The 12899-nt window shown below is 39.5% G+C and overlaps 1 protein-coding gene across 1 annotated transcript; it reads left to right on the top strand.

The window, feature by feature from the left end:
• Nucleotides 1-5483: 5483 nt before the first annotated feature.
• LOC134501477 (uncharacterized) lies at nucleotides 5484-11031 on the top strand. Its single transcript, XM_063309319.1, has 3 exons — nucleotides 5484-5623; nucleotides 7254-7386; nucleotides 9625-11031. The coding sequence occupies exons 1-3, from the start codon at nucleotides 5484-5486 to the stop codon at nucleotides 11029-11031; spliced, it is 1680 nt and encodes a 559-aa protein (XP_063165389.1).
• The last annotated feature ends 1868 nt before the right edge of the window (nucleotides 11032-12899 follow it).

A 12899-nucleotide genomic window follows, 5' to 3' on the forward strand; every position in this document is an offset into this window, starting at 1 on the left:
AAATGTGATACGTTAATTTTGATGTTTTTTTTATTAATGGCCAAGTAATTGAAATAGAATATTTGATAAGGGGAAGTAACTGGTTGCTTAATGTTGTATTCAAACATTCTTTTCAATGTTATTTTATTGGAAGACTTGTAAATATTTTACGAGGTGACTATTTGGCAGTGTCTATTTCCCTTACATCATCTAAATTTCCAGGAAGCTAAAACATTCAGTAACCTAGTGTTCCAGTTTTAGCTTGATCAGAGAATAGTGCCTTGCACACATGCATACATATTTCCTTGAGAGGGACATCTGAAGAAAAATCACTATAATTCTAATTTGATGAAACAATGCTACTGTAGAAAAGGAATCATTTTCATAGAAAAACCTCAGAGTAGGACATTGCTGGCTGGATTCTACATAGTGTTTCTCCTGCTTAACCTGCAGCTTTGCATCTTTCTTGGCTGACAGGAGACACTCATCCTTCTTACTTCTGACAACTAGGAGTAGAGCAGTGAAATTAGTAAATTCATTCTTGGCTCTTATAGTAGACCAGTGGTGTTACAGGAGCAGAACATCAGGATAAAAGTATAGAATTCTGCTTAGCAGAGAAGAATTTCCAAATGCATCAGCCTTATGTGACACATGCTTAAGTCAGTAAAATAGCACATCACCACCAAAGAAAAACTATTAAATATGAAGATTAAGATTAACTAACTGGTATATCCACTGACGACCACCTTTACATGGTTTTTTAAGCAAGGCTGAGCCTCCTAAACAAGTTTCTGTTATGGGTGTAACTCTTAACATTAAACTGTACCTGAAATGTTGGTGGTTCTCAGTTGTTTGGCTTTTGCCTGCCCTACAGCTGGCAGGAAATCTTGGAGTACACCCAGCTCAACTGCAGAAATGAAGAATCTGAAGCAGCAAATATCTGCCCTGATGCCAACAGCACCCTCAGCATTGATCCAGATGGCAATGCCATGCATAGCGAGGTGAGATATAAGTGTGGGTGAGATCTCCTTTTAGTAGCCTAAAGCTGTCTGTTTCCCCTCTCCTATTTTATGCAAGTATTCCTTCCTTTTGAGCTTCTTTAGACGCCTACAGATTCACTCTTCCATATCATCTCTCAGAATAAAAGCAGATAAAATTACTGCAGCATCAAAAAGGATTTGGTCCTTTGATTGTGGATGTAGTTAAAGGGAAGTACCCTGAGATCTCACGACCAATATTTATTGCCAAACTGCTGGACTGTATTAACACATTTTTCCATTTTAAAAAGAAAATAAGCAGAAAAATAGTTTTATACACTCTCTGAAATATTTAATGAACCAAGTTTTTAAACTCAGTCTTCAAATCTTACAAAAAAGGAGCAGAAAATCCATCCCCCCTTCAGTTCTGACAATACATGCGAGGTAGTGGAAAAACAGCTTTTAGAAAGTGCAGTCCTTGGCCACACAAAAGTTGCCCATCTCTGACTTTGCATAGCTTCTGAAACATCCAAACTTTCCCTGCTGGCAAAAGAAACTAGCTAGATGGGATATGCCCCGTATGTTTTTCCTTCCAGGCCGCTTATTTTTCTTGCTGTCCCCTAAATAAGCTCCAGTTTGTTCATGTCCTTCCTAAATTGCTGTGGCTAGACCTGGACACAACAAGGTACATAAATTCATCAGCTTGCTCTAATTTTTCAGCATTTATATATAACTTACAATAATTAACTCCACTTTCCCTGTTAACCTCCTTGCTCTTTTACCCATTAATTTTCAGATCCATACTCTTCCTTGCATCACACAATCTATCATTTGCTAAAAATAATTTGGGTCCCCAATACAGCATCACCTGCATCCAAAAATACACATATATTTGGTTCCTCAGTCAACATACCAGAAAGATTATTTATACCATAAATAAATATATTAAACAACCAAAGGAGCATCCCGCTCTCTTGTCTTACTCCTTGCTCAATGCTGAACTATACAATTAAGCATTCAATTTATTCTCATGTCTGCTTTAACAAGCTACTATTCCATATGCATGCAAAATATTCCACAGTTAACCTTATTCTCTTTACTGCGCTTTCTCTAAATCAACAAATGTACAGTGAACTTTCTCCATTCATACATTTTTCAGTGACCTGGAGGGCAAAGGTCTAGTCTGGACATTCCCTGCCTGGTGTAAAGCCATACAGCACTTCCCAAAATTTGCTCATGGACCCCTCTTGTAAACTTGCATTCAGAATGCTGCCAAAATACTTTTCCAGGTACAGTTAACAAACCACACCCTGGTAGATGTTGTATTCCCTCTTGCTATCTTTCCTTTGTATAAAGGAATAAGAATAGCATTCTTCTAATCGTCAGACCCTGATGCAGTCTTCACACAAACATTAAACAAGTTGCACATCCATTCCACAAGCAAAACATCAGTATTTTTATACTCCTCCAGATACCTGCAGTCTTACCATTTTTCAACATTCTCACTGTATAAATATCAGTACATGAATCAACCTGCTTCCCTGTAGGGCCTTTTCAGTGACACGTTCATTCTTTCCTTTTTCTTTTAGGACCAGGAAATGACTAGACTCCTCAGCAACATTTTGGGGTCTGAAAAAGAAAACACGCTACACGCTGCAAGTCAGAAGAAAAAGATACAATCTGAAAACTTGCACTCAGATAGACACAGATGGGCTGAGGCAACATCCTGTAGAAGAACAGTGTCCTGGAGTTGTCTGAAACCAGGTACATTTTCCTATCTCCAACAGCAGCTCCAGTCTTTCTGTAGACCTTATTTTTAGGAAATACTGTTCCTCAAAAAAAAAAAAAGAGTCCTGTCCTAATGCTCCACAAAGGAAGACAAATCTGTATTCAAATAAAAATTATTCTTTCTCTCTCAACACACACACTTAATTTTGCCCCATCATTTATATCAACCTTCCCTAATATGGTGCCTTCCAGATGTATTAGTCTTCAGTTCACATAACCTTCTGTCATACTGGATTTCAACTCTATTTGGCTGTTTGGTGAAAGACCTATCTAGGTTTCAAAGAAACAGAAGGTTTTAGACAGATTGGAGGTGGTTGAAGGGCAAAAGGAAATACATATTTTTAAATAGTTTTTTTTAAATTTACATAAATAATTAGTCAAAGAAAAAGATATAGTAAATGTGAAAGAGAAAAGAAAGGAAAAGAGACAAAGAAAAAAGATAGAAAAAAGGAAAAGGAAAGAACATGAAAAGATAAAGAAATGGCTTCCAATCATCTCAGCAATTATACATATTATTCTAATCAAACCTCTCTCTAAGATTACTCATAATTCCCTTCTTTCTATAAACTAATCATCAAAACCGTAAGTCACAAAATCATTTTCTTTTTTATGTAAAAAGTCCATAAGGGGGTTCCAGTCACTGAATGTCAGTAGTGACCTTTCTCTAATCAAAGAAGTCAGTTTGGCTATCTCAGTTCTGTCAATTTCACCAACCATTCCTCCGTGGTGGATAGTGCCAAATCTTTCCACCTTTGTGCATATAATAATCTCACCGCAGTAATCATATAGTGAAATAATCTTCTATGATTCTCTTCTAACTCTGTATCCATCAGTCCTAAAAGGAAAAGTTCTGGCTCCAATTGAATATTAATCTTTAAAATCCTTTGTATCAATGTGTGTATATGAATCCATTTTTTTCTAGCTTTTTTACATGTCCACCAAGCATGATAGAATGTTCCTTCATTTTCTTCACATTTCCAACATACATTTGGAATGCTTTTATACGTTCTAGATAATTTCTCTGGCTTCATGTACCATTTTATAAAAATTCTCTTTAAGATTGTAACATAATGTAAATTTCAACTGTTTTGACCACATATTTTCCCATTGATCCATCTGTATATTATAACCAAAATTCTTAGCCCACTTTATCATACATTCTTTAACCCGTTCTTCCATTTCAAATTTCAACAAAAGTTTATACATTAATTACATGTCCATCATTGGTACACAATTGCACTTCAAATTCTGTCTTTCTTTGCTCCATACCATACGTGTTTTTATCCATTTTAAACCTTTCCGATAACTCTAAATGGGAAAACCACTGACAACTATACAGTATCCTTCTGCCATTAGTTGCTCTCTTGATTTAATTTTATATTCCCCTTGGTGATTCTCCAGTAATTCCTGGTATGTTAACCATTTGGCTTTGCCTGCTTCTCTTCTGCAAAATGCTGCTTGTGCTGAGATCCATAGAGGTGTTTTCAGGCACACCTTGGGTTTATATCTATTCCATATTCTCAACATGGCACATCTGATAAAGTAATTTTTTTTCCTTGTTTGCTCACCATGTAAACTCCAAAAAATTGTTTTTACATTCCCTAGTCTCGTAAGTATTTTTAAATTAAGCTTTCTGTTGGCCGGAAGGGTCTGCTTTGTCAGTTTGGCCACCAGCAAGAATCACTGGTAATAAAAAAGCCTTCACCAAATGGACATTGCTTACATACTTGGATTATAACTCATGTTTTCACCAGCTAGCATAGCCAAGGAGCAGGCTGGCTGAGGCTGATAGAAATTGGTAGTTCAACATGTCTGGAGGACAATTGGCCTGGAAAGTCTGTAATAACACTACTCCAGCATTGTAAAGGAAGATTCTGAAAAAGAATAGGCCAGAATGTTTTTTGTTAGTCCTTTGGGGTCTGTGTTACCCAATTCCATCTTAAAAACAACTCTACCCAGAGGTGTTTGATCTGTATCCTTCCTAGGCATGTGCACCTTCTTTTTTATTAGAACTTTATTATATCTTCAAAGTATAGATAAAAATATGAAAAGATAAAGATTTGAAAGAAAACTAAAGAAAAATAAAACAGTGCAGAAGTAAATAGAAAAAGATACAAAAAGAGTGACTTCCAACTCTCTACAGCAAGGATATACATAAAAAATACATCAATCTCTTACTCCAATTTTAACCATAATAAACATTATTTCTATAGTTGATTTCATTAATAATCAAAATACCTAACACATCATTTTTCTCCAATTAAAAACAAAAAAACCCCAAATGCAGTTTTTCAACAAGAAAATACTTAAACTAAACATTATCTCTCATCCCTATAATCAGTTTAGCCCTCTCTGCCAAATTTATTAAATTTGTATTCTTATTCCCTTAATGTCTTCCACCACTATACTTAAAAAAAACTTATAATACAATCAAATTATTATTTAAGGGATGTGCACCTTTTTGACAATTGTTTCATGTCATATTTTCTTTGCCTTCTAGAATCCAGGACTATGAGCCAGGACTATGGGAATAGTAGGACAAAGCATCAAGCTGAAAGTGGCTATTTCTCTTTGGAGTGTCGTAAATCAGAGTCAAGTTGGACCTCTTCCACTTCCTGTACTAATCATAGCATGTTGCCTGCCCCTAGCAATGCCACAGGGGCAAGCAGGTGGCCGACTTCCTCCCTCAGCTTGGCAGATTCAGAGCTCAGCTGGCACAGTGAGGGCCACCGTGGGCTGATGAGACACAACTACACAGTCTTGGCTGACTTACCCAAGGCAAAGAGGCTCCACCACCAGGAGGCTTTTGAAAAAGAGCACAGCCGTGCCCGTAGTCCAGGCCGGGCAGAGGTGGAACGGATCTTTGGGCAGGAACGCAGGTAAGAGATGCCATTGCATCCCAAGCTTCAACCTTTGTCAGCCTCAAACATGGGAACTAGATAAGCCTTTGTGCTAACAATATTACCACAAAGATTCATCTGCAAGAATATGGGGAGCATCCCTTTGGTCTCTTTAGAGCAGAATCAAACATTCTGGAGCCCCCATATGCTTTGGGCTACAAGCTCCAGACAGCCTGGCTATTGACAAGAGATGGTGGGAGTGGGTGATGGTGGAGTACCCAACTGAGTGTCACAGGTTGGGGAAGGCAATCATTTAATATTTCTGGTACCAATATTCTTGGTAAAAAAGATGGTCAACAGTATTGAAATGAACACTGAGTATGTCCATCTTAAAGAAGACTAAATAGGCATGATAGCACTCTTCAAACATTTGAAGGGTTACCTTCAGAAGAAGGCAAAGACTTGTACTTTATTACTATAGAAGATTAATTGAACTTAAGCTATGTTGAAAGTAAATTTTGGATGAAGGTTAGAAGATTTTTGATGGGTAATTTGATAGCCAATCCCATGGGATTAAGTTCTTATCTTAAAGTGGAGTCTGAACACCCATCTGTTGGAGAGTTTTCTAGTGCCAGAGTGTCTACGCAGTAAGACTTTCTCCAACTCTGATTCTGGAGAACATTATATACCAATAGATTCCTATGCATAAAAGACTTCCCCACAAGGAGTGGCATGCTACCTATGTAATGATGATTGAGACTGCACGATCAGGTTTTCCACTGAGCGTATCAATAAAGGACTAAACTATTTGCTGTAGTTTTCCAGTGCATATATAACATGTTTCAGGGTTCATCAATTTTTCCTTGTCTTGGTATTCAAGCCAACACTGGTTGCTACCAAAGAACTTGTTTGTTCCATATAGTGCAGATCTGCTATAATCCTAGCTTTAAGTTTGCTGTCATTTTGCTGCTACCTGTCACCAAAATGGCTGGGTCTAGCTTTCTCCCACAAAGATGGAGGGATTGCTAGCTCTGTTTTTCATCTCTACCTGGGGTTAGAGAAGGGGCAGAATTGTAGCTGCAGGAACACTACCCACACACTCTCCAGTTACGAACTAGAAAAACAAAGGCTGGAGCTTCCCCTATCAATCCTAGAAGAGGAAGATGAACCCCAAGTGTGATGTGGGTGGCAGGAGGAAATGTAGTCAATCCAGGGTTCACACACTGCTTAATTATGGTTTATGTAATATATGGAATCAAACTATGGTTTAAAACCATAATTTCTTGGTTCCAAAAATGAGACAACTTACCACATGATTTCAACATCATATGGGAACCAAATCTCTGCATCCATTCAGAAAAAAATCCTTGCAGTTCAAACTATGTATAGACTGAAATCAGTAGCCTCCCCTCCAGTGGCTTTGAAATATATTACAGCTCCCATTATCCCCAGCATATCCTTGCGTTTGGGAGAATAATGGGCTTTGTGATCAAACGTGGTTCAAGGCTACCAGACTGGGAAAAATTTTCATAGATACTACAAATAGTTTAATTTTAAAAACATAGCCTGGAATGTAATTACTCATGTTGTCCCTATATTTGAATGTGGAGAGCCTTTGCAGATTACTCAGTTGTTTCTGAATGACTGCCTTTTTCTTTTTGGTTGTTAGGAAGTCGGAGACACTGGAAGTGTTCCAAGCCCTGGAGGAGGGCCTCCTAGACCGGCTGGACAGTAAGTCCTTGAAGCTGGCCAAGGAAGGGCGGTTAGTCAGAAGGCAGTCAAGCCCCACCCTGTGCAGAGAAGTGAGTGACTGGTCCACAGCACAGAATTTCAGTTTCATTTAGCAGCTGGATATTGGAGGGGAAAAGGAAAATATATTTTCAGTGTTGTGTTTCTTAATTTGTCTTGGTTCCTGTGACAGTCTACCTTGAATGAAACTCTTGCTTTCTCAGCTTTGCTTTTCAACTGTGGAAAAGAATACTGAGCACATTTAGACCTGTCCATAGTGCAGACAGCTGAAGATTGTACCACTTCAAAGCACACAAGAAGATAGTTGCTAACTTGGAAATGCTGTTGTAATGAATTCTTCCTGGTTGCACAAAATTCACCATGGTGTGGGGGAGAAGCAAACTGGCCTAACCCTCCCCTTGGTGGGCTTGCTTTGCAAGGATACCAAATTTGTCAGGAGAACCCTTAGAGAAGTTATTCCGTTCTGATGTTTTACACTGTACAGTAACTGGAATGCTCTTTCTGGCTGTAAAACCACCTCAGCATTTTCAGATTCCCATGGCTTCAGTGGATTGGAAAGATTCCAAAGTTGCACTGCAGATACATGAGTATATAAGGGACTCCCAGCATCTTTTCTTCTTGGAAGAGAAGAACAAGTAAGGAAAGATGGGGCTTTCAGGCTTCTCTAAGATGCAAAGCTTTGAGTCCCCTACTGCAAATAACACAACTTTGCAGCTTTTCCTCAGGAAGGAAATCCCCTATATATCTTTGCAGCTTGGTGTTGGAAGGGAACTGCTTGGTCATCTCATTTGCCAAAGGATGGCAGAACACTTTCATGGGTGGGCATGGCAACTAAAAATAGTTGAAACCTATATTTTAATTTCCTCAACTGCTAGCAGTGGCTGCCAGTGGCCTAGTCCCAGGGCATGTGTGTTCCTGTAATAATAGATGTGAGCATGAGGTCTAAAAAATTGCCACTATGTATGAACCAACATGATCTAGGAATCTACTTTGTCCTTACAAAATACCCCTTTGTTGTTAGTTTGTTTTAAAGATATTGATAGCAATCACTGAGGGCAGCAAGTACATAGGATTCAGGGTTAGAGGTCAGGAGCTCAGAATAACCTGTTTGACCAGTTAATCTGATACTGATTTTTTGATTGCACTATATGAGCTTTTTTAGTCTATTGAGAGTGTTCTGCATATTTTGCAAATTCCTTAATACTGCAGAATTTAGCGTCTTCAATGTTTTGGATTTATTTTTTTAGAACTCCCTGCTGTATGCACAGAGCATAGTTCTTAGCATCTTGGACCACAGGCTTGTTAGCATGTGGAAAAGGACTAATGAAATCTCAGAAGTCTTAGAAAAATATCTGACTAGCAATCAGTGGTTTGCCTAACTACAAGAAATTAATGTTTAACCATTTTCTTTGACTTACATTACTGGTTTTCAGATGTGCTGGAATTGTAGTCCCCAGAATTCCTAGTCATTATGATTGGGGAATTGTGGCAGCTGCAATTCCAATCCATTTGGAGGATGTCAGGTTGGGAAAGACTGATTTTGAGCTATGGAGCTTTATAGTAGAATGTTGAATGTTTTTCTGCATATGCGATAGCCATAGCCCTAATTATCTGCTTAAATCTTATAGCACCAGAACGCCAATATCTCTTTTTGTAATACCTGAAAAATAGTTGACCACTAGTTGCTTATCTCCAAATCCCAACTCCCAATCACAAGCATCAACGATGACAATTGTAGCTCTACAGTATCTAGAGAACCTTCTACTTCCTGGTCTAAACAAGACAGTTGCAGCACTTTTCTACAACACAGAATATGTATTTCTTTTAAAAATACTGCCTTAATTAAACGGTTCTGCTTGGGAACATAAGGCACTGGAGGATACACAGAAGGCCTAACTTAGTGCCAGCAAAGGCATCTCAGTAAGACCCAGCAGGTCTGAGCTGAGTAAGAATGGCTTTACCATTAAGTGCAATGAAGCAGCTATTTTGGCCCCTGCTAATGGGAACAAGCTTTATGGGTTTTCTGTTTTGTTTAACAAACTATGTTGGCTTGGCTTGAATATCCAACAGTGAGAGAGATGCAGCAAGACACTCTCTTTACTGAAAATGAAAGAGGGATGTGAGGAAACCAGCCAATGTAAGAAATTGAATTTCCAAGTTACAAATTTCAGCAAGAGGGATGCTTTTCTGATGGATTTCTAATTTCCAAGATAATTCATTAGGTTTGGCTGTTTGCAGTGGGTTCCTAGATGAGACTTGCATGATTCATTCTGTTCCCTTCCCTGCTTCAGGTAAAGAAAAGATTCCCATGGGAGCCAGAACAGCCCAGGAAAAGAGCATCTCTTTGCATAGGAAGATCAGAACAGCAACTCAAGATAAGTAGCCAGAGCCAAGGTGAGTCTTCACACTTAAGGAGCCCAACTCAGCAATTAGAGAGAGAAACCCAAAGTAGAGGGATGCCTTGGTACTCAGCAACTTCAACCTCTCAGAAAATGGAGAGAGAAGGAAGGAAATTGGAGGAGCTTGTCCCCCATCTGAGTTCCAGTGCAGAGAGTGCTGTCCTTCATCCTACGACTCATGGGAGGCAAATGGATAATGGTAAAAAGAGCCAACTGGAGATCTTGCATCACAAGAGCCCTGGGAAGAATGGCACAGAGACCAGATGGAAAAGCTGTCTGAGTACCGTGCACACAGCTAATCCTTCAAAGACTTTGGACAAGAATCAAGCAAGGCTCACAAGGCAACTAGACAGGTATAAAGAAAGTGACCGGAAGGCACGAGGCAAACCTTTGCTGCTTGTAGGTACAGTTGACCAGCCAAGAAAGGACATAAGAGACTCCCAAGAAGTTATTTGTACTGTTGGCCCAAGGAGTGGAATTGCAGCTAGAGGGAAAGGTGGGCAACCATTGGTTTGTTCAAGGCTTGGGCATGAACAGTGGGGAGCCCAAGGAGAGAAAAAGCATCCTTTTAATCCTAGGAAAGAAATGGGATTCAGTTTGAAAAGCCATCGTGCAGAGACCATGAATAGCTTTAGTTCTGGAAGATCTACTTGCAGAAGCCAAAGAGAGATTGGACACTCTTGCAGCCCAGGGAGATGCAAGGAAGGCAGCTGGAACAGCTTGAGAAAGCTCAGACATTCTCCAAGTCCTGGGAGCTTGATGGAAAGTAGCCAAATATGCCTTGAGCAGACAAGAGGCTGTGCTGCTTCACAGCAGCACCTAGAGAATAACTGGAAAAGTCAAAGGGAAGCCAGGAGTTTAAGGGACAGTACCAGTAGTGATTGGCTAAGCAAAAAAGACCATTCAATTGCTTTCACTCATAGGAAGGAGAATGACTTGAAGGGTTGCAAATCCTTTGCTCCCACAGACTGTACTGTTTTTGGACAGAAGAGGATGGTCCAAGATGCTCTTGTACACTCCGTCAGACCAGGGACTAGCCCAAGAATCCAAGAAGGCTCCCAGAGCCATGTGCATCCAATGTCATCCTTGGAAAACGAGTGGGTAAGCCGAGGCAAGTGCTTCCATTCTGCCAAGCCAGGGCAGCAGCAGTTGGAGAATAACGGGGAAAACCAAGGAAATCCAGTAAAATGGGCAGAGGATAAATGGATAGACTGGCAGAGGTGTCCCAGTCCCTCAACAGCAGAGAAGCAGCTGGGAAATGATGAGGAAAAGCTTTTCTCTCTGGTAAGAAAGAGATAAAAATCCTGCCTGAAACTGCTTTCATGTTCTCCCATATTTTCTCCTTGTTTCTTTGTTTTGCCTGCAGTTTGGTCCTCAAAATGCAGCATGGATGGGCAGGTATGCTTCAGAAAATCCTATTTTCTGCCTCCTGAAACAATGTTGATGTGTCTCATTTTTAAGTCAGTATGTATATGCAGATGTGTGTGTATGCCTATAAAATATGTAGTTTGGGCTACTGTGTGAGGAGTTGGCCCAAGGAGTGGAATTATATAAAAACAGAAAATGCAGCTAGTACATCTGGATACACATGTGGGAAGATTGCATGGTCCTAATGTTGGTTCTCAGGATTTCAGGATTTGTTCTACTGACCAAGTAAACTTCCATCTATATTGATATTGCATATACAGCAACCATTCATGCACATTTGGCTAGTTACATAAAACCATGGTTTACATATTTACATTGATATTGTGTAAGGCACTAAAACACCTTAGAATTGCTGTTTTACAAATACATGGATATGCTTATTTAATTTTTAAAAATCCTTGACAAAGACCTGCATCAGCTTCTGAACAGAAGTGGTGTTTGCTTTTTGAGGCATTTCTTCATTATCCCATGAGTGGGGAAAATGAGATCAATGTTTCAAATGCAGATTCTCCTAAAATACAGCTTTCTTTCTGCACATTCCTTTATAGAAGCAGCAGGGTGGAGAGCACACTGTGACAAGTGCCTGTTCCTCTAGAAGGCAAATCCTTTATCTGGACACCAGTAAGAAACGTAAGGTACAGTACTTTATCCTTTGCCTCGAGTATAGGCAACTTGATCCCCTTCTAAGTTTTGGGATTTCTTCAACTCCAGCCAACATGGTCAAAGGAAAGGGACTCTGGGAGCTGAAGTCCTGAATATCTGCATGGCTGCAGGTTGTCTACTCTTGATTTAGCTGTTCAGGATCGTGGACTGTTGGTGCGTCTTGCACTTCCCTTTAGAAATAATAATTCCTCTGTGCATACTTGATACAAGTTCAATCCTTAGTATCTCTGGATAAGGAATTCCTGTTAATATATTTTGGAGAAATAATTATAAGAATCTGAAAGGCAGATTTGTGTGTTCTCATAGGAATACAGACAACTGCCTTATATCTGATCAATCTGTTGATCTACAGTATTTAGTTAAATACTGTCTATTCTGATGGGGAATTGCTCTTCAGAGGAGTTTCCCATCCTTTTTTACAGATGCTTTTAGCAGGAGGTGGCAGTGGCTGTGTGCCTTCTACTTTTAGAGCTTGTGCTCTGTCCTTGAGCAACCAAGCCTCTCCCTAGAGGACTGGCGGTATTGGTCAAAATAGATGCCAAGCCAACCATGGCTGATCTCAGAAACTAAGCAGGGTTAGATTTAGATTAGAGACCACTGGGAAATACTAGGGTTGGAAGTAAACTGGCTAGCTTAAAAAAATCTGTAAGAAAGCAGCAAGCCATTTCTGGATTGACACCACAAAAACCACATGGAAGTGCCTATGAAATTATCAGGAGTTGGAGCCTGACGTGAAGAAGACTTACTATATCTTACCCTGTGAAATACACTACTGATGCAAGTCCACAGATTTCAGTGATAATTGTTTTCAAATAGATGGTCATAAGTTGCAACTAAATGAAATATAGAGAATTTAAAAGTACTAGATCATCCTTTAAGATTAAAGAATTCCAGTTCCATTAATACCTGGGTGTAAGAATGAGAAGGGCCCCCCCCATTGGTCTGAATTTATGGGGTCCAGGGACAATGCACTGTTAAATCTGGACTGTGAACGCCTGATTAGAAATGTAGGTGCATGAATAGCAGGGGAATCCAGATGACATTGAAGACTATTATTTGTTGGTGTTCAGCTGGAG

Source organism: Candoia aspera, chromosome 7, assembly GCF_035149785.1.
Source record: "Candoia aspera isolate rCanAsp1 chromosome 7, rCanAsp1.hap2, whole genome shotgun sequence".
Lineage (NCBI taxonomy): Eukaryota > Metazoa > Chordata > Lepidosauria > Squamata > Boidae > Candoia > Candoia aspera.

Coding starts and splice junctions, on each gene's coding strand:
- LOC134501477 (XM_063309319.1), top strand. CDS start 5,484: ATGAGACACAACTACACAGTCTTGGCTGACTTACCCAAGGCAAAGAGG. Junction 5,624..7,253: donor ATCTTTGGGCAGGAACGCAG/GTAAGAGATGCC, acceptor TTTGGTTGTTAG/GAAGTCGGAGACACTGGAAG. Junction 7,387..9,624: donor GCCCCACCCTGTGCAGAGAA/GTGAGTGACTGG, acceptor TCCCTGCTTCAG/GTAAAGAAAAGATTCCCATG.